Source organism: Prunus persica, chromosome G3 (genome assembly GCF_000346465.2).
Source record: "Prunus persica cultivar Lovell chromosome G3, Prunus_persica_NCBIv2, whole genome shotgun sequence".
Taxonomy (NCBI): domain Eukaryota; kingdom Viridiplantae; phylum Streptophyta; class Magnoliopsida; order Rosales; family Rosaceae; genus Prunus; species Prunus persica.
Window position 1 is genome coordinate 5,775,567 of NC_034011.1, and position 22,578 is coordinate 5,798,144.

At 37.6% G+C, this 22,578-nt stretch overlaps 2 protein-coding genes and 1 pseudogene across 3 annotated transcripts; 2 read left to right on the forward strand and 1 right to left on the reverse strand.

Moving 5' to 3' along the window:
• On the forward strand, positions 13,376–14,687 carry LOC18782392 (uncharacterized protein At2g29880). Its single transcript, XM_007217291.2, has 2 exons — positions 13,376–13,735; positions 13,830–14,687. Exons 1-2 carry the CDS (start codon positions 13,376–13,378, stop codon positions 13,968–13,970), a joined length of 501 nt encoding a protein of 166 aa, XP_007217353.2. The 3' UTR covers positions 13,971–14,687.
• On the forward strand, positions 13,976–14,687 carry LOC109947950 (annotated as a pseudogene).
• Positions 15,064–21,961, reverse strand: LOC18783986 (chaperone protein dnaJ A6, chloroplastic). Of its 2 annotated transcripts, none has more exons than XM_020559776.1 (9): positions 21,816–21,961; positions 21,669–21,710; positions 19,130–19,257; positions 18,719–18,860; positions 18,546–18,603; positions 17,892–17,934; positions 16,499–16,547; positions 16,341–16,421; positions 15,064–16,247 (listed from the first exon to the last, which is right to left on the reverse strand). In XM_020559776.1, the coding sequence occupies exons 3-9, from the start codon at positions 19,234–19,236 to the stop codon at positions 15,387–15,389; spliced, it is 1,341 nt and encodes a 446-aa protein (XP_020415365.1). In that variant the 5' UTR covers positions 19,237–19,257; positions 21,669–21,710; positions 21,816–21,961; the 3' UTR covers positions 15,064–15,386. The 2 variants fall into 2 exon arrangements, with proteins under 2 accessions (XP_020415365.1, XP_007217727.1); XM_007217665.2 differs by having other exon boundaries at positions 21,669–21,730.

Sequence of the window (22,578 nt, forward strand, 5' to 3'; positions counted from 1 at the left end):
CTGCTTAGATGCTTGTGAGAACCCTGTCATAGGTGAAGAGCCAGTGCCAGAAGTTGCCCCGGTGATTGATCCCGCGTCTATATCTAGATGTTGCATAGAGAAGGGCTTGTTTCCGGCTGTTCCTTTATTTTTTTAATACCCCTGTGGTGTCAGCGCAAGAGTTGGTTAGACTGGGTTAATCGCGAACTAATGGACCCATTTACTTGTGACATCTTGAGCAGGACAGAGGTGCTGGATGCCATTTTTCTTTCCAAGACGTGCAACATTCATATCGAAGCAAGGTGGCTTCATCACGTGGTTAGGAGGTGAAGCACCGAGACACATACCTTTGTTTGTTCATAAGGGGATTTACCTCTATGGTTGAGGATGTGGAGAACATTTTCCACCTCCCTGCTTGTGGAAGTCAAGACCGAGAAGCTTGAGATTTTGCGGAAGGGTGCCCCGACTTCTCCCAACACCTCTTTCAGGTTCAGCAACTGGATACAACATTTTGGGAATGCAAACAGAAATGAGACTTGCCGACTCGCCGCACTTATATCATTACGGCTCGGGAGGTTTATTTTCTGTGATTTTCAAGATTGACTGCACGAGCAAGTGTTCCTTTGAGCTTCGGCAATAGCGCGAGGCAACATGATCTCTCCAGCCCCTATGTTCTTGGGGCATCTATATCGGCTACTCGACCAGGTTCAACTTTTTGAAAAAAGGGCAACGGGAACTATGGCCGTGGAAACTCTTTTGAACTCTAGTTTTATGCAGGTATTGTTATGAGAGCGCCTCAAAGGGTTAGATGTGTTCCCATTCCCTTGTTCACGGGCAAGGCTGATTGTTGACTCTGTCAAGGGCTCCTATATACCATACAAGCTTCCTTTGATTTGCAAGGGGTCTAAGCGAATGCAATGGAAAGGTCAAAACTTTTTAGGGCTGCTAGACAGTGTCGAGAACTTTATCTTTCATCAACTACTTGGTCGAGTAGCCGGTATAGGTGCCCTAGGAACATGGGGGCTAGAGGGATCGTGTTACCTCACGTTGTTGCCAAAGCTCAAGGGAACACTCGCTCGTGCAGGTAATCTTGAGAAAAATCACAGAAAATAAACCTCCCGAGCCATAATGATATAAGTGCGGCGGGTTGGCAAGGCTCCTCTCTATTTACATTCCCAAAATATTGTATCCAGTTGCTGAAGCTGAAAGAGGTACTAGGAAAGGTTAGGGTGCCCTTTTGCAAAATCTCAAGCTTCTACCTGTCCTCTGGAGTTAGAGCAATATTGAAAGGGTCTTGACTTCCACAAATAAGGAGGTGGAAAATGTTCGCCACATCCTCAAGTATAGGGGTAAATTCCCCCTATGAACAAACAAAGGTATGAATGTCGCACGTCTTGGAAAGAAAAATGGCATCCAGTACCTTTGTCCTGCATAAGATGTCACAAGTAGATAGGTTCATTAGTTCGTGATCAACCCAGTCTGACCAACCCTTGCTGACATCACAGGGGTACTGAAAAAATAAAGGAATAGCTAGAAACAAGTCCCTCTCTATGCTAAATCTGGATATAGACGCGGGATCAATCGCCGAGGTAACTTTTGGCATTGGCTCTTCACCTACGAAAGGGTTCTTACAAGCATTCTTAAACAATGGGGAGGGGGCTAATATTGAGGCTCCTACAGTGACGACATAAGGTCATCATTTGAGAAAAGATGCCCTGTTGAATGTTGCATGTCTCCTTTTGCCCACACTAGATGACGATCACTTGGAGGTCTCCGTGAACTATTCGTTGCATCAAGTTAGACGACAGTTTGAGCTCGATCAAGGTGTGCCCTTTGGTCCCAGCCGTAAGAGTGGGGGTAATGTGTCGAATGATGGCAGGCCCCTTGCCCTTGTATTAGTTGGCAGAGAGAGAGAGTTGATGACTTCTCAAAAGGTTATTAGAACCGCTACTTTGCTTTGTTCAGTCAATTCCATGCCACTCACTACGATAGACTTCCTTCCTCAATGGCTCGTCATGCCCACCCAGCGTCGAAAGAGAAAGTTGTTTCATTAAGTGAGAAGCGAAACTTGCCTTTTACCGCCAAAAAGTGGTGTAATTGTTAGGGAATTCTTCGAGCTGAGATAGAAGCTGGGGAAACAAAACCCTCACGACGCTGGAAGAAGCACTGTGCAGGGGAAGTGAAAGCGAGAGGAGGATCGTGGTGTAGAGAGAAAACAAGCTGTTAAGAAGCCGAAGAGGTTCATCCCCCAAGTGGCAGCAATTTTCCCTTCCAAAGCCAAGGGAAAGTCTTCATCGGAGCATTCAGCGCATCGGGAACCTACGGCTTCTCACTACAGCAAGTGTACTGGCGAGGTGCTGGAAGCTTCACCTTCTCATAGTAAGTATAGATAATTGCTAAATACTTGTGACTCAAGCTCATGTTGTTCCCCTTTTTCCTCTCGTATTCATGTTTTCATTCCTTTTTTTTTTAAAATCCACGTAGGCACCCACCCCCCAAAAAAGAAGAAGAAGATAGGCAATAAAGCTCCCGTGATCCCGAAACGCCAAAGCATGCGTATTGTACAAGCGAGATATGCCAGTACTAGCAAAGATAGGGGTGAAACTTTCGGAGATGTTATTTTTTCTCCCCAAAACGCAGAATTTAAAGCTTACTCATGCCGTTGGTTTTCTAGCTGGCCTTCTGTTTTCTAGGTCAAGGTTTCATTCCTCAGCTGATAAACAAAATCGAACATCTTTCTATACCAAATGGTTGCTAAAAAATGAAAACTATGAGAGAATATTTGTTTGTGGGAATTTTATGTATTCATCTCCTTGTAAGAGGTCATATTTATAATACAACGAAACCTGAATGGGCAAGTAAATAATAAATTCCTAAATCTATTTACAGTAAAAAATCAGGAATTAAAGTAAATCAATTACAATTATAATAGGAATTCTTGGTGTGTAAGGAAAGTAAGTCAATATCCACAAGTCACGCCAACACTCCCTCTCACGTTGGTGCATAGATGTCGTCAGTGCCCAACTGATCCAGTGAATTATGGAATGCTTTATTGGAAATCGCCTTTGTTAAAATATCCGCCAATTGATCCTCGGATTTCACAAAAGGAAACTGAAACACTTTAGCCTCAAGCTCCTGTTTGATGAAGTGTCGATCCACCTCAACATGTTTAGTACGATCATGCTGAACCGGATTCTGTGCAATGGCTATAGCAGCCTTGTTGTCACAAAAGAGATTCATTGTGGATATAGGTTTATACCCAAGTTCAGTAAGCAACTTTTTTAACCAAAGAAGTTCACAAATCCCTTTAGTCATGCCTCTGAACTCGGCTTCTGCACTGGATAAAGCTACTACATTCTGTTTCTTGCTCCTCCATGTCACCAAATTACCTCCCACGAATGTGAAGTAACCCGATGTGGATTTTCTATCTGTTACATTACTTGCCCAATCTGCATCTGAATAACTATCAATATTTAGATGACCATACTTTGAGAACATAAGTCCTTTTTCAGGTGCAAACTTCAAATATCTAAGTATCCGAAGAACTGCATTAATGTGGTCTTCACTTCGAGAGTGCATAAATTAACTGACAACGCTTACCGCATAAGCAATGTCTGGTCGAGTATGTGACAAATAGATCAATCTTCCCACTAACCTTTGGTATCTTTTTTTGTTAGTTGGAACTTGATCCAGATATTCTCCAAGATGATGATTCTGAACAATTGGAGTGTCCGCAAGTTTACAATCTAACATTCCTGTGTCTGTCAACGAGTCCAAGATATATTTCCTTTGAGAGAGAAATATGCCTTGCTGCGATCGAGCCACCTCAATTCCCAAGAAATACTTGAGTCCACCTTGATCCTTCATCTCAAACTCCGTAGCCAGATAGTCTTGTAGCTGTGATATTTCATGTTTATCATTCCCAGTAATAATCATATCATCAACATAGATTATTAATGCAGTTACCTTCCCTTTTCGATGTTTCAAGAATAGAGTATGATCTGAGTTGCACTGTTTGAAACCATTGTTCTTCATTGCCATGGTGAACCATCCAAACCATGCACGTGGTGACTGTTTCAATCCATACAATGCTTTTCGTAACCTACAAACTGTTCCAGTCTGAGTAGTATTATATCTAGGAGGAATGTCCATGTACACATCCTCCATGAGTTCGCCATGTAGAAAAGCATTCTTTACATCAAACTGGTGTAGTGGCCAATCCAAATTAGCTGCAAGGGACAATAAGACTCTGACGGTGTTTAACTTTGCAACTGGAGCAAAAGTTTCTTCATAGTCTATACCATAGGTCTGTGTGTACCATTTTTCCACAAGTCTTGCCTTGTATCGCTCGATAGATCCATCTGCATTGTGTTTTATAGTAAACACCCATCTACATCTGATAGTCTTTTTTCCTCGTGGTATAGTCTCCAATGTCCAAGTCTGATTTTTCTCAAGAGCTTTCATCTCCTCTTTTATAGCTTGGACCCACTTAGGATCTTTCAATGCTTCAGAGACCTTGGTTGGAATATGGATAGCAGACAACTGATGCACAAAAGCCTTGAGTGGTTCAAACAGCTTCTTAGTGGATACATGATTTGCAATTGGATACTTGGATGTCTTGCCAATATCAGGTGAATAATAGTTTGGTGGCTTCCCACGATTTTGCCTGAACGGTAATTGATATCCAATAGTTTTATCATCTAAATGCACAAGTCTAGTAGGAGTAGTTACCTCAAGGATATTCTCAGGAGATTGGTCTGTTGGTACTGTTGAGTTAGAGGGGGTCTTAATCTTGTTGTTCTGTATTACCTGTAGGTGTAAGACTTGGATCAGAAATATCTTCGCATGAATCAGGTGGGTCAGGCAATTGATCACTATGAATAGGCGATTGGTCGCTTTTCGACAGAGAGTAATCTCATGCTCCAGACTCGGGATGATCAATCATTTCTGTACATAGGAGAATTTCTTTGTTTTCCAAGTTGCTCCAATTCTGCTCTTCACTTTGTATCTCCCCCTGAAGCATAGGATTGGATGATGGGTCATGGAAGAACAGCTCAGATTCCAGAAAGGTCACATCCAAAGTGACATAGGTTCGTTGGGTATGAGGGTGATAACAGCGGTAACCTTTCTGATGAGTAGCATAACCCACAAAAACACAACCAAGTGCACATGGATCAAGTTTGCTACGTTGATTTTTGTGGAGATGAACGAAAGCCACACATCTAAAGATTCGGGGTGTGAGTACCAAAACAGAGGGCAGAGGTCTGTGTTGCGCAAGCACCTGTAAGGGAGTTTTAAAGGTCAATACACCAGAAGGCATGCGGTTGATCAGGTGAACTGCGGTGACAATAGCATCATCCTAGTGATGGCGAGGAATATGAGCACCAATCATAAGTGCTCGGGCTGTTTCAAGAAGATGTCGATTCTTTTGTTCAGCAACACCATTTTGTTGCTGTGTCTGAGGACAAGTCGTCTCATGGATAATTCCATGTTGTTGGAAGTAAGTCTAAAAGTCATGATTGACAAATTCTCCACCATTGTCTGAGCGAAGAATCTGGATTTGAGCATTAAACTGAGTTTTCATCTATTTGTGGAAGGACTGAGAATGGGAAAACACTTCATTTTTATTCTTCAGCAAATAAAGCCATGTCATCCGTGTACAATCATCGATGAATGTCACAAATCATCGAACACTAGAAGGAGTAGTGATAGGCGAAGGTCCCCAGACATCAGAGTGAATTAATGTAAATGGAGTAGTACACTTGTTCGTACTCAATGGGTAGGGCACACAGTGACTCTTGGTCAAAATACAAGTATCACATGTGAAGTCAGAGTTCTTGAAACCTGAGAATAAATCTAGTATAAGATGCTTCATATAACTAAAAGACGAATGTCCTAATCGACGGTGCCACAACCAGATTTGCTTTTGTTTGTTATCAAAGGGATGTGTCACACTGTTAGCCATGCCGGGACTGAAGTCATCAACATAATATAGCTCCCTCTCTTAGTACCACGACCAAGAATCTCCTTAGTGTGAATATCATGAAGCAAACAAAAACTCGAGTAAATGAGTACACAACAATTCAATTGTTCAGTAAGCTGACTAACTGACAACAATTTAGTGGACAAAGATGGAACAAGTAAAGTATTAGACAGTGTGAGAGAGGATGAGAGTGCAACAGTGCCAGCCCCTGTCACAGGATAAGTAACACCGTTGGCATTTGCAATACAGGTTCGTCGAGGTTGTGTAGTATTCAGAAAATCATCAGGATCAAACATCATATGATCAGTTGCACCAGAATCAATTATTCAGCTCATGGAATCAATCTTATCGGAAGTATGGAATCCATAACTAGTATCATTACTAGTCATATTGCATTGTCCTCGATCTGTAAGAGTAGCCCACCAATCGGGGTAGCCAGGCAATGTAAAACAAGTCTCACAAGTGTTTCTCGGATCACCATAATATGCGCAATTTGGTCCATGTGTCGGGGTCGTTAGTCAAGAAGTCATAATCTGTGCAGCGGAAGATGCATAAGATACAGGTTGAGTAGGAATTTGGATCGGAATATGAGCTTGAGTCGGGGTCGAAGTCGGAGTCAAATTCGGGATCGGGGTCTGAATCAGAGACAAATTTGGGGTCGGGGTCATCATTGGGGTCAGGGTCAGGGTCGTCAAAAGAGAATCCTAATTCTGGATCGGGTTCGGGGTCAAAGTATGCATTTGTAAGAGCTGAGCCATTTGGGCACTCAAGTCAACGATGGTTGGTTGAGAATAAGAGAAGGAGTCGGTGGTGCAACCTGTATGAGAGCAAGTCCAACGGGCTAGCTGAGCCCGAGGCTACGGGGAAAAAAAAAAAAATTCGTTCCAGCGGCCAACCCGAAGGCGAGTTCAGCCTGCGCTAACGTCAGCGCTTGCGTCACACTGACGTCAGCAAACGCCTTCAAATTTTTTTTGGTAAAAAAAATTTGAACCAGCGCGCGCTGACGTCAGCGCGACGCCAGCTCCAACGGGAATATGCCACGTGTCTCGCCCCCAGCCCTTCAATCAGCATATCTAAATCCAATCCAACAGTTGGCATTTTTTGGGCAATAAAATTATGAAAAAAAATTCTAAAAAATTCAGATTTTTTTTTCTATAAATACCTATCAATACCCTTCACTTTCAACACCAATCCTCATACATTTCATTATACTTCTACTATTATTCACTATTTACTCAACATTTTCCTCTTTTTCACCTTGTATTTTGATTTCATATTTTTATGGCTTCTTCTATTGAAACCGGAGGGGCTTGGAGCACCATGGAAGATGTTTCCTTGTGTCAGGCTTGGCTCCAAATTTGTCATTGTCCCGTGTCCGGCAATGAGATGAAATTTTTTCATATGTGGAAAAAAAATTCATGCCGAATTTTGTAAAAAAATTCCGGGGTCTACTCGTACGGAGCTGGCATTATCTAGTATGTGGAAAATTCTCAATAAAGAGTTGGAAAAATAGAGAGATGCCCTAGCAAAAGCGATGGACAACTATAGAAGCGGGAAAATCGTACTAACGAGGTAAGTATTTTATAATTTTTGTTTTATTAAGTTTAATCTCCTAATATATATATTTTGTTAATATTGCTTGCATTTTCAATATTTTGTTAATATTTCTTGCATTTTAAATATTTTGTTCATATTTCTTGCAATATCAATATTTTGTTAATATTTCTTGCATTTTAAATATTTTGTTCATATTTCTTGCATTTTAAATATTTTGTTAATATTTCTTGCATTTTCAATATGTTGTTAATATTTCTTGCATTTTTAATATGTTGTTAATATTTCTTGCATTTCCAATTGTTTCTTAATTTTCTTGCACTTCTAATTTATTTGTAAGGTTAATTGCATTTGCATTATTTTTTTTTTTGTTACTTGCATATCCAATATATTTTAAATATTTATTGCATTTTCATTTTTTTGTTAAATAGATGATTCAAGCACAAATGTGGTTCGGTGCAACCGGAGGTGGCAAAAAAAGTTTCAACCATCATGAATGTTGGGAGGTGGTGAAATATTGCAAACGCTTCATAATTATTCCTACGGGTCCCGCCGTAGTGCTAAACGAGACGCCACTCTGTGATTCAATGACATCGGATTCACCTCTCGATTTCCCTATGAGTCAAGACTCACCCATCGAAAAGGAGCCGAGGCCCATTGGCCGAAAGGCCACCAAGGCAAAGAAAGTGGGTAATTCAAGCAATAATAATTCAACGTTTTTGGAGGAAATTGCAAGGCAAAACGGCATAAGAATTGAAATGGAACAGAAACGCCAGAATAACAAGTTGGCCCTTCAAGCTAAGTATGCACGAGAAAGGGAGTATTTGCACAAAAAAGATATGGACAAGACGGATCGGGAAACCATGGCGATGTATACAAGTCATATGTCCCTTGAAACAAAACAATTTTGGAAGCTAGAACGAAGGGATATTATGAGAAGAAGACTTTTTCAGGATGATGGGCCTAGCAACACGGATTGGTTAAATGATGGAAACCATTAAATTAATTAGCATACCTTTTATGTATTTGTATTTTTCATGTTTTCTATTAAAGTTGTTGTAATTCATGTATTTTATTTTAGTAGTAGTAATTCTTAATGACTTGTATTAGATTTCTTTATTTAATAAACAAAGCATTCAATAAATTACCTTTTTATTCAACATATTCCATACTTCAAACAAAACAAAATTAAAATAAAAAAAAAACTACAAACAAGGCACAATAATAATAACAAACCACAACCAAACCATAATAAATAAAAATACAACACAACCTAACCATAACTAAATAAAACATAACCAAAGCATCTATGCTCCATCATTCATCTTCATTGCCTTTCACCGCCCATAGATGCTTCATCAAGTGAACTTGACGCATTTCATGAATATACGAAGATTGCATCTCTGTATATCAATCTATCATTCGGGTCATCAAATGACCATCCCTCACCAACGGTTCCGGCTCAAACGGTTCTCCACTTGGCCCCATGGGCCTTTCAAAAATCCGTGTCAAGGCCGTGTTCATTGGATCCGGTTCATAGACCTCTAAAGCATCATAATCGTACTCATCCTCTACAATCATATTATGGAGGATGATGCAAGTCATCATAATGCTTCTGAGGATCTCCTCATCAAACATACGGGCCGCAGCTCGAATAATCAACCACCGAGCTTGAAGGATGCCAAAACATCTTTCGACATCTTTCTTGTATCCCTCTTGATAGGTAGCAAATAATTTTTGCTTTTGGGATCGGGGATTCGGAATGGATTTGACAAAAGTGGTCCACCTCGGGTAGATGCAGTCAGCTAGATAATACCCCGTCTGGTACACTGTATTGTTGACTTGATAGGTGATATTGGGGCTCTGGCCTCTCAATACATCGTTGAAGACCGGGGATTGACCCAGCACGTTGAGGTCATTTTGGGATCCTGCAACTCCAAAGAAGGCATGTCAAACCCATGTGTCGAAGCCAGCAACAGCTTCAAGGATGATACTTTTTTGGCCTTTTCTATTTCCGTAATCACTTTGCCAAGCAGTTGGGCAATTCTTCCATTGCCAGTGCATGCAGTCCATGCTACCAATCATTCCTAGAAATTCTCGAGCTTCGGCTTTTTGTAGAAGCCGTTGGAGGTCCCTAGGAGTAGGTCTACGCAGGTAGTCCCTACTGTACAGAGTTTCAACTGCTTGACAAAATCTTACCAAAGCCTCCAACGTAGTGGACTTCCCCATCCGGGCAATCTCATCCACCTAATCAGCAGATGCTCCATACGCCAACATTCGTATAACAGCTGTAAGCTTTTGCTCCGGAAGAAGCCCCAAAACCCCAGTAGCATCACACTTTTGAACAAAGTATGCATCATAATTGCAAATATCATGCATGACTTTATTGAACAAATGGGGTTGCATTCTAAATCACCTTCGAAAATCAACATCAGAGTACAAAGAAGTTGGGATAAAATAATCTTCCAAAAGATTCTTACCCCGAGAATGCCTATGTCTTTCCACATTCCGGCGGCGACCGACTTGTGAACCACGGCGGCGACCTTGGTTCTCTTCATCTTGCAAAGCCACTGCTATGAGAACTTGTTCATCGACTTGTCTCTGCAACTCATTGATTTCATCTGCTCTACGGTTTCTCTCATTTGTTTCTTGTTTTTGCCTCTCCAAGCATCTCCTAAAATCTTATATTGAGAATGAATGAAGTATGAATTCTAAACTCTGAGAAATGAAAATATAGAAAGATGTGGTGTGAGAGGTATGAGCTGAGCCTCTGGTTTTATAGAAAATTTTGGCAAGATAGACATGCCACGTGGCTTGATTTGATTGGAGGAAAATCTTATCTGAAATTTGAAATTCATTCGAAATTTCAACCCTAATTTGTATGAAATTTGAATTTTGAAATTCATCCGAAATTTAAACCCAAATTTATCTGAATTTTGAATTTTGAAATTCATTCGAAATTTGAACCCAAAAATTTATCTGAAATTTGAATTTTGAAATTCATCCGAAATTTGAATCCAAAAATCTTATTTTGAAATTTTATCCGATTATGAATAGTCTTGACACGTAGGAACCCGAAAATATTATCCAAATTAATTATTTTCATTAAAAAATTTGTGAAAAAAACAAAAAAAATGAACAGTAATTGCCCTTAGCCATGGCAATGGGTGGAAACACAAAATACTATTTGCAAGGGCAACCACTATTTACGTGAATAGTGGCTGCCCTAGCTCCCCCCTTGCCATGGCTAAGGGCAAATGGGTGGAATTGCTCTGAGGGTTGAAAAAATCATCAACCCCCATAGCGGCTGCAGGGGTTTGAAACTAGAGTCAGCAATTCCAAGATCGCCGCTCTGATACCATGCTAAAATATGAAAACTATGAGAGAATATTTGTTTGTGGAAATTTTCTGTGTATTCTTCTCCTTGTAGGAGGTCATATTTATAATACAACGAAACCTGAATGGGCAAGTAAATAATAAATTCATAAATCTATTTATAGTAAGAAATCAGGAATTAAAGTAAATCAATTACAATTATAATATGAATTCTTGATGTGTAAGGAAAGTAAGTCAATATCCACAAGTCACGCCAACAATGGTGAAACCCAGCAGAGCAACACGGACACCTATTTGCCTTTCCCCTTTGTTTTGTTTTTTTTTGTTTTGTCTCTATCCTAAGAGATTCTTTTTTTAAATCTTAATTCCATAACTTCCATTTTTTTTAATCAGTTTATAACATATTTTCTCATTCTGTATCTAGGTTTCACCACTGGTGTTTCGTGTCTCAATCGCTTGATCGAGGACACCTCATAAAATGAAGGGCTAAAGCCATTTTTTCATCAACAGGCTTGCCACAACCTGATACTCAACCAAAATTAATTTGGTTCAAATACATATTCTTCTTAAAAAACTCACCTTTTCTTTGATCAACTAAATTATGATGCTCAACTCACTGGAGATTTGTTCTTTCATATTGAAGAACTCATAAATATGGGTAACAATTGTGCCAATGCTTTTCTGTGGTTGAAGAAAAATTCTTCTATGAATTTATTGCAAATTCTGCTATTAAAAAGAAAAGAATTTATTGTAAATAAACAAAGGAACAAAGAATGATGAAAAAAAGAAGAAAAATTAGGGAAAGTTAGAAACGGTGTGTTACGAGAGAGAGAGAGAGAGAGAGAGAGAGAGAGAGAGAGAAGAATAAGAAACAAAATCCAGTGTTGATGCCGCTTGGTGAACAATGTTGGATTACTTGGTTTAAGATTTTTCTGAATGCATATAAATGTACAATATTTTACAGTAGAGACTCGATTTTGTTCATTTGAGGAAGAATAAAAATTTTACCCAAAAAAGATGGAAAATGGACGCCGTCAGTTAGCTGCAAGAGTGTTTTGCGAGAAAAAAATATATACATGTGACGTGACTTGTTTTTACCCATTAAATTTAATGAATGTTCAAGACTCTCAAATGCGGGTAAATGCAATCCCTAAGGGGGGTGTATTCAATTAAGATTTTAATATATTTTTTTGAAGTTTAAAAGTCTACTGGTATTCAATTATGATTTTTAAGTAATCAATAAAAATATGATAGTATTTAATTAGGATTTTAAAATCATCAATGCAAGTCTAGCAGTATTCAATTAGGACTTTCAAAAGATGAGAAAAAGTACGATGGTATTAAAAAACTTACCGATTTTGAGGTATTTCATTAAGTGATGTATTCTGTGAGACTTTTCAGTGGCTGATATAAATACCAAATCCCATAAAAAAATCACACCCTATTACATCTGATTCTCACGTTAGTTTGTTTTGAGAGAAGATGAACAAACTTGAGAAGTGAACAAGGTTCTCATCTTTTTGCTTTATCTCTTCACATGCTATCATATATGATGTCATACCTTTTTTTGTATTATATGTGTTGCTTTGCTGTGGGTACAAGCCTACATACATCCGTGTATATCTGTATTGCTTTGCTGTGGAACAGACACAGAAGAAGAAACCAATCTGTAAAGATTGATAGTTGGTGTTTTTGGTTTGTTGCACACTGCCTCATTCTTTAGGAATGATTTTTCTTATTTATTTATTATTTCATAAAACAATATTTTATTATTTTTGTAAAAACTGGAGAATGACTATAGAGCTTACAAACCAGAAATAACTATAGAGCTTTGTTTTGATCTAAACTAGTCTTTCTTGTCTTTGTTTTTATATAATACTAATAAATAGTGGACAGTGGAATGACTAGAAGAAGTCAATCACTAGGAAATTTCCTTGCGTTAGGATGCTTTATTTCTTGGTTTGAATGCACAGTGTTTGGGTCTTCTCGTCCCACTTGGGAGAAAAGGACCAATGTACTACGATTTTTTTTTTAATTTTAATTTTTTTGGTAAAGATGAACTTTCATTAATAAAGACCAAAAAAGGGTCATAGAACCACCAAGACTACACAACATGAAAGTTTATTTATGAAAGTTTATGAAAAATAATTCTTTGGGCCTCCAGAACATGAAAAATAATCAAGGGTTTGCATACCAATCAATTAACGAAAGTTTATCAAGTTATATATGCAATGATATTTATTACATATTAATAAAAGTCTAAGCTTTACTTTTATTTGCTTAGATTGGTGTATCATTATAAGAAGATTGAAGCATATTTCATTTGCTCAAGAGTATCCAGGTAACTACACATCACTAAAATTTGGGACTTTCTTTTTTTGCAAGTATGAATTTATCCTAATTGCCTTTTCTCATGTGCTTATTTGGCTCTATCATTGTTGTTTGATGTAAAGTTGTGAAAATTATGTGTGATATATGATATAGTAGTAAAAGAAGTTTCTCTTACATGTATGATGTAGTAAAATGAAGGATTCACAACAAGGAAATGACAAAGGAAAAGGCAAAAGTTCCGATAATTATGAACATTGGACCAAGGAAGAAAGCGATTTCTTGTTAGAGCTATTGGTTGATGGTATCAGTCGAGGATGGCGTGATAGTAATGGGTCAATAAGTAAGCAAACAATAGAAAAAAGAGTACTTCCTCGCCTAAATGAGAAAACCGTGTCTCCTAAAACATATAACAATTACGTGACCCGAATGAGATGGTATAAAAAGCAGTTTGACAAAATGACTACTCTTATGCGTAACAACTCTGGATTTGGGTGGGACCCAATTACAAAGAAGTTCACGGCTAGTGATGAAGTATGGGAAAATTACTTGAAGGTGAGCTTCATATTATATGCTATGTCACTTACTAGCTTGCTCTAATATTTTATTTATAATATATTAACAATCATCATTTTTTTTTCTTTGCTAGTCCCACCCAAGTCACAAGAACCTTCAGACAGAAAGTGTTGCTAATTATGATGATTTAAAAATTGTGGTTAGGGGTGCAACTGCTACTGGGAATGGCTCACTTGCATTAGGTGTCGATGATACCGATGCAATTTTGATTTGAAATTCATGTATGTCCTTAATGGATAGGAGGGTTCGGCTCATGATTCAAAAGTGTTAAGTGATGCTCTATCAAGGAGGAATGGTCTTAAAGTTCCTCAAGGTAAATACTTATCTTTTTGGTGTTTTTGGTGGGAAATACGTTTTTATTTCTATGTAAAACGATGTCAAATTTTAGCTCCGTTTCGAGATGTGCGATATCATCTCCAAGATTTTGCAAGTCATGGTCGTGGTCCTGAAAATGAAAATGAGTTGTTCAACCTTCGCCATGCATCCTTAAGGAATGTGATCGAGAGGATATTTGGTATTTTTAAATCGCGATTCACAATTTGTAAGTCAACTCCTCCATTTCTATTTAAAACACAAGCAGAGCTAGTGTTGGCATGTGCAGCATTACATAACTTTCTTCGTAAGGAGTGTCATTCCGATGAATTTCCTATTGAGCCAACTGATGAATCTTCATCATCTTCATCCTCATCAATACCAGTTGATGAAGAGGACAATTTTGAGCTGATTTATCAAACCCAAGAACAACAAAGAGAGGATGCTAACACATGGAGAGCTAGCATAGCTTCAGCTATGTGGAGAGATGCTATCTAGGTCATATGAGGAGATGAAGATCCAACAAATGTTTATTACGTATTGAATAACTTTTGTTTTCCTTAAGTCATGTCTAGTTGCTACATGATTTTATTGTTATTACTTTTATCATTTGGTTATTTATCCATGTGGCATAATTAATTCATGTTATTATATAATTTTTATTTCATATGAAATCCTAGAGAAAATCTTTTGATTCTTTGGAGAAAACAAAAAAATCCTAAGTGAATCATAAGAGAATCATATAATTACAATCTATTAAAATCATAAGTAAAATCTTTTAATGACAAATCCTGCTGAAATTCATTACATTAAAATCATGTGATTATAATCTATTAAAATCCTAATTGAATACACCCACCTAAATATAGAGGCCCGTGATTCACTCAGTATATGGGTGTGTTGACTCAAATCAATGTTACCACTTCACAAAAATTGAAGTTTAACACCTAAAAGAAATTGAAGTAACCGCGTATCATGCACATAAAACAACCGTCAAAAGAATAAAAAAGACAATCATATCATACGATTTCTTTTGATCCCAAAGAATCAAGGCAACAATTAACATCAAGTTGAAATGCATATATTATGAGAAAAGATGTCTTATTTCTTTTGTACCTCCTTTAGGTCCCCTCCCTAGAACTGACACATTATCACCAGATAATTTAACCTACGACTACGGATGTGATCCCCTCCCCAAACTAATTCAAAATTGATGAATTCCATAATGCGCATCAAGGCCAAAAAGATGCACCAACAAAGAAGAACGTAAACTGACGGGGTCAGCACTATATGGGTGAAACAAAGAACCACACAAAAATTATCTCCGGCTTGTGGCCTTGCCCTTGCTTAGACTCGCAAGTTCCTCGATGAGCTTCTTCTCATCATTGCTCAATCTCTTTGGGATTTCAACCTGCACACGGACCAGCTGATCACCTCTCATGTTGCTCTTGTTTAAAAGAGGAACACCTTTCTTGGCCATCACAAGGGTCGTGTTTGGTTGAGTCCCAGCTGGAATCTTCAAATCAACCATGCCGTCAACTGTTGGAACCTTAATTGTAGTCCCCAAAATTGCATCAATATACGACACCTTGCAGGTGTACAAAATGTTGGTATCATCCCGTTTGAGGACAGGGTCTGGGATAACTTCTATAATAACAAATAGGTCACCAGGAGACCCGCCCCGCCTTCCAGCATTACCTTCATTTCGGACTCTTAAACGGCTTCCAGAGTCCACACCAGCTGGAACTTTAAGACTGATCCGCTTCGTCCTCCTCACCCGACTATCCCCAGAGCAAGTGTTGCAGGGGATGGATGTTTCCCCAGACCCACCACATGAAGAGCATGTCATGACCTGCTGGAAGACACCTAAAGGAGTCCTTGCTGATTGAACAACCTGACCTTGCCCACCACATGTGCTGCATCTGGATGGCTTGGTGCCTGGTTTAGCACCTGAACCATTGCAAGTCCCGCAGCTCTCCAACCGGCTAATCTCAATCTCCTTTTCGACCCCAAAAACTGCTTCCTTGAAGTTCAAGACAAGATTATAATATTCGTCTTGTCCATCAACCGCTCGACTCCTAGAACCTCTTCCCCCCATTCCACCCATTCCGCCCATCCCACCCATACCGCCCATGCCCTCAAATAGTGATTCAAACAGATCAAACGGATTGCTGAAATCCTGAAATATTACAGTTCACCATCCCACTGTAAGAAAGTAAAGATACAATGAATAAAACAATCTTTTCCCAATCAAGATTGGAGAGATACTTACCCCAGTACCCATACCAGCACCTTTAAGTCCAGCCTCTCCATATTTGTCATATAATGATCGTTTTTCATCATCAGACAAGACCTACAAAGATTAAATAATTAAAATAACGACTACAACAGCCACCAGGTCAATGATGCATAATAAAACCATGCTTTTACCTCATATGCATTGCTAATTTCCTTGAATTTTGTTTCTGCCCCTGGTTCTCTGCAACATAGAAAAGAATAATTCCCACAAAATGAAAACAGACAGCATTTACCAAATAGATTGGTATAAACTACAGCTAAGCTAGAAGGGAAATAAAGGAAAGACTTGAAAAAAACAATTCCACTCGCAAAACAGATATACACCGGTAATATATATCAAACTTCATATGAGGAAAATTCTGACTTCAGCTACCCTACTAGAACAGTTTTACTTCTATCTCTTCAATAGTGACAAAAAGGGAAAAACTAATGTGCCAACTCCAATAACTTGTGGGCGGGTTTGCACGTCTTGACATTAAGAGAAGGTGGCCCAACACATCAACTTCCAAAAATCCAGACATGAGGCATCCAAAACACATATATATGCATAATTTGATAGTTCGATTAATACCTATATTTGAGAGAATATTGGCTTGGAAAAGAACATTTCCTCACGAGGGACGGCTAGAAAGTTGGGCATTTTTTATAGGACAGAAAAGGTTGCACCATTTTGGCAAAAATATAATTTGAATATATGACCATCAAGAGCTAGAGAGGTTCAACTCAGCCTCAATGCTTCAATCAAGCTTTGTGTCCTTTTCTAGTGTTCATATTACCAAACCCCACTTACGACACAGCCCATGAAAACTGACTAATCTAAACTCACCCAGTCACTTTAGCCTGGGTGGTGAGATAAGGAACCAGATGCATTTTGATCAGATTCAGGTCTACCAATTTTGAAACAGCAACATAGCCCCAAGAAATTAGCTACAGCAAGTGATTTCTAGCAAGCTGCCTTTTCAAATCCAACTCGTTTTTCCACTTTACATACATTCATCCAAACCCTAATTTGCTCTACCAAAGCCTTTATGCATCTTCTTCGACAACCCTAAGATTTAAATCACAAGTTACTAAAATCCCAAAGCCAAGGTATGAACCTATATCCTACAAGCAGCTTTTTTCTCTTAAAGCTGTACCACTATTGATATGCTATTGACATGTTATAAAGGATATGAACATAGCCAACAGTTTGGGAGAATATTCTTCATGGCCTTCGATTTGCACTTATTTCTGTTGGTATGCTACAGTTGTATATAATGAAAAGTAAACTAACCATAAACCTTCAAACATACTACCATCAAATTCTATGGACCATGCTGATAGATCACTAACATAACAATCTGGCTCAACATTCAATTGCAACATAACACAGCTGAGATTACTTTTTTCATAGAACAAAACACAACACACGTGTTCGCATGCATGTGCACATACACACACGCAGGATAAAAGATAGAAAGTGAATTTAAGGGAAAAGAAACTGGTAGATACTATTATTCAAAATTAAGTTGCAACACTGACTCACTTGTTTACATCTGGGTGAAAACTTCTTGCAAGCTTCCGGTAAGCTGAAATGTGAAAAGTATACAGAAGAGAAATTAGAGGATGATAAAATCTAGAAGAAGAAAAAAAACATAATCAAGCACACGAACATCACACTGGATGCTTTATACATCCAAAAAGATAGAAGCTTAGTTTTATTTTCTGATCTGTACCAAGAAGTATGCATTCAAGAAGTGGCCCTGACCTTTTCACAATACAATACAGTCCTCACACAATAGAGGTTTCATATTATATTTCAAAATTTTCAGTTTTGGATGCCTGGATACCAAGGACAAGGAGTCTTGCTGAAATGGATGGACTGTATACTGTATACATGCAATGTACAGCAGAGAAATTTCCTTAATGAAATTTTGCCCATGTATCAGATGTGCCGAAAAAATGAGATAAACATGCAAGGCTAAGGGAGAATTAACAACTGAATATCATAATGGAAGCAGTTTACTCTATAAACAGATCAAATCTCAAATCAACAAAAATGACTGGTTATAAAATTATAGCAAAAATACAAATTAGCAAATAATAAGAAAGCATATAAAAGCAACAGAAACAATACACTGACAATAGTTTTAGGAAAGAAAAATAAACAAAAGAAGAAAGAAAATGGAAGTGTAGATACCACTTTTGATTTCTGATTTACTCGCATTTCTTGAGACCCCAAGAACAGAATAAAAATCCTGGATGTGAGAATGAGTTTAGATCAATTGTGAAACGGTTAATGAGCACTCATTCAATTAGGCTTCTTTATTCAAGGAAGTAAAGGTAAGTAAAACCAATGTTTGTTATACTCACAGAATCTGCTCTAACTATGAATCTCGCTCCCCTACTGCGATGTGAAGTTTGAGATGGGCCTGCACAGAATAGAGCATTCAAGGAATCCCGAGAGAAGAAGCTTGAACTCGGTGCCCCCAAATAGCCTATTTTGCTTGTAACACTGCATTCAAGATGATCCTTAAACTAATACTATATAAAAATCTAAGAGATGTTGGTAGCATGTTAAGCAGATGTACTTTAATTTAAAATTTGAAACCAAATAAACCAGATGCACAGATATAGCATATATAGAGAGAATGTCAACAGGTACTGGTGTTTTACTCTAAATGATAGTCTAAACTGTTCATTATAATAGGAATATAATCAGAACCTTTAACTGGAGTGAATGTTGTTCATAAGGCTCTTAAATGTTAAAAAACAAAAACTTACCAGCATTGGGATGTGAGCATCTTATTCATGGCACAGGGCCTTAGCATAGTCTGAGGACGAATACCCCATTGAGCAACCCATGTACTTCCAGAAGGTATTATTGCCATTTAGTTAACTTTCTGTAAGCACTGAGCACAAACACACACACATATATCAGGGATATTCAAGTGGTTCAATCCAAACATAGTTGGGGCTAACATTGAAAAAATAGTTCAATAAACTACTATTTAGAGAAATTGTAAAATAAATAAATAAATGAGAAACTACTTACGCAGTGAATATAGAAGAACCGAAGGAGGACTAGTCAACCTACCTGAGGCCCAGATATCAAGAGCCTCTCTCTCGCTACATTCTTCCCTTCTTATCTCATCTTTAAAGTTTATTACAAGTATTTAATGCCTCATTTGTTATTATTATATTACTATTTTTAAAAGTTGGTCAAGCTATCCCTTCCTCTCATTGAGCTTTGTTATATTTTATTCACCGCGCTTCTTTTTGGGCCCACCTTGTAAAAATGGTTTACATTTGTTATATTTCCCTTTCCATGTTGTCTCTCATTCTATCCAGTATCCGTTTTGATTGCATTCATGATCTCTTAGAACTATGAATTATAATTCTTAAACTTACAATTTTAGAGTGGCACTGTTGCCACCCTCAAATCCTATCTCCCCACCCTCTCCATATACTCAGCCCCATTCAAATATTAAAAAGATACTAATCCATTCATCTCACCCCCCGTTAATCTTAAATTAACCCTACTTTTTCTTATTCTTCCCTCTTCTCTAGCCCTAACCCCAATGCTTCCTAAATAAGAAAGACAGCGGCCTTGGGCACTGCCCCACCCCCATTAGCTTTTTTTCATCCTCTATTGCACACTACTGGTGGTGGGCACATTACTTGGCGCTACCAGTCATGGGTGACAAACAACCATATTTCCTGGATACCGCACCTTGGAGTGATGAAAGAAATTAGAGAACCAATGCAAAATATTGAAGTTTACCTAAATTATATGAAGTAATTCTAGAACAGCTATATTAGAATAGCAATATTGAAAATCCAATTATTAGAACAGTACATTTGATGCCATAATGTGGCAAAACTCTTCTGGCACAAAGGTGTTTTGGAAATTAATGAAATGGTCATGCCATGGTGGATACCCAGGCCCAAGACATGGGGTTTCCCTGGAAAGCGGGGCCACTCTTTCAATGTTTTATTTTCAAAAAGTCAGGCTTTTTAATGAATTATCGTTTTAGTTAATTTCATATGGAGATAACACTGTAATTTTTTTATTTTTGTAAAAAACGGGCCATAGCGCCAGCAAATAAGGTTTGGGATGGCGATAGCACCACTCCAAATTCATTCTGAGATAGGCTACTCGTTACCCTACTCTATATCTTAAACTTTGTACATATTATCTTTAATCAGCCAAATTGAGTTACTCCATCAACTCCTCTAAAGATGTTCTTTTACCTTCTTCGTGAATCTCTTCACATTTTATCTCTGACACATAGCATAAAACTCCATATTATCACTGGGTTTAATTAACTTATGAAAATGATCTCAAACCAACCCCTTTTTTATCTTACGAACAAATGTTTGTTTTCGCTTTCTTGAGATTGGTGGCAGCAGTAGATAAGAATGCATTCACTTTAAAGGCCTCAAAGGCTACACTAATACAACTAAACATTACACACACCAGAAATGAAAGATTTAAGGAAATGAACAACCAAAACAGTAAAGAAAATGATAATATAATATATATGTGGGATGCAACGGATGCAAATATAGTTTCAAATAAATCATTTGAAAGTAAACATAGAAATATTTATATATAGGCTTTCTATAGTAAGAATGTCCCTATACTCCTATTTATGGGTTGTAAACCAATGATCGGAACCATTCAGTTTTTAGGTTCTCTTTCAACGATTATCCATGCGGAAAAAAAACAGCTAAATCAGAAACTGTTTACATATTTAATTATCCACATTTACAATTCAAATTTATCTAACAAACTGCGTTTTTCTGCACATTTTTTAAGACTAAAAAACTTTCAATCTGGATGATTTTTTGAAGGGTTAACCTTAATAACCTAAAATATAGACGGTTTGGATTGTTGAAATAAATTGTTGGATAGCCTAGCCCTAGGAAGGATGTGTGCACTTTTGAAGGGTAACCTTAAGATAACCTAAAATATTGACGGTTCGGATTGTTGAAATAAATTGTTGGGTAGCCTAGCCCTAGGAAAGATGTGTGCACTTTTCTTACAATAAAGACATCCTTAACCTACAAATATTCACACACACACACACACACACACACACACACACATATATAATATACAAATATATATGTATATATATATATATCGGAGAGAAGCTAACAGAAGCTTGAAGATAGAAGAAAATGGCATCAAACTCAAGTATCTCAATTAGTAGGTGAAAACAAGAGTCTTTGATGGCATGTTACATTTCCAATGATAAATTAACACAGACAAGGTGAATTGAAACCAAAGAACGAAAAGGACCAAAAGTAAAATTACCTGATATGCGATACGAACCGCGAACCCAGTGCTCAAAGAACCCTAGCAACGGAACAGCAAAGCTAAAGTACGAGAAATTAAGAAACTTTTAAATAAAATTAGGAAAATGAATTTGTGAAACCCTAACGAAGGTGAGAGAGGGATTACAGTGAGAAAATTTTGGTGGCGCTGAGCTGAGTTAAGCAGCAGAGCAGCGATGGATGGCGCTGTGGGCGCACAAGCAGAGAGCTGTGGATGGCGCGGAAGTGAGGGCTCCAAGTGAAGAGAGAGTTTCAACAGGGAATGGATGAGATTGCGTGGCTAGACCACTGAAGTACTAAACGGTGCGTCCTGGCTTGGTTTCCAAACAAATCAAAACGACGTCTCTAGATTCTTCACCATTTCAATAAGACTCGTTTTGAGGTCCAATTTTTTTAAAAATAAAGTGGTTTTAAAAGCTAATTAGTAATGTTAACTCGATGATTCTTTTTTTTAATCAAAACTGGCCTCTTGGCACATGCGTGGTTTTCTTTTTTATTTTTTATTTTATTTTTAAAATTAAAAAAGATAATAGATAGTTGTGTTTTATAAAAATAAGTTTTATTATTTGATTTTTCTTTTAATTTTAATTTTTTAATATAAAAAAATGTGAATTTATTATATTATCCTTATTTAATTAATAATTTCAATTCTTAACGTTTGCATTAACCAATGGCATTTTCTGATATTTTGAATGTTTCATCATTCTCTGTCTTTTGCTTTATATATATAGTGTATATAGATAGATTAACTTATTATAAAAAGTATAATTATTATTTGATGTACTGACATTATTTTCACATTTTCAAGAGGTCATGAGTTTAAGTTTCGTGAATAACAGTAAGTTTATAAAATAAAAAAAAACTAATATTAATGATATTAACTTTTTTAA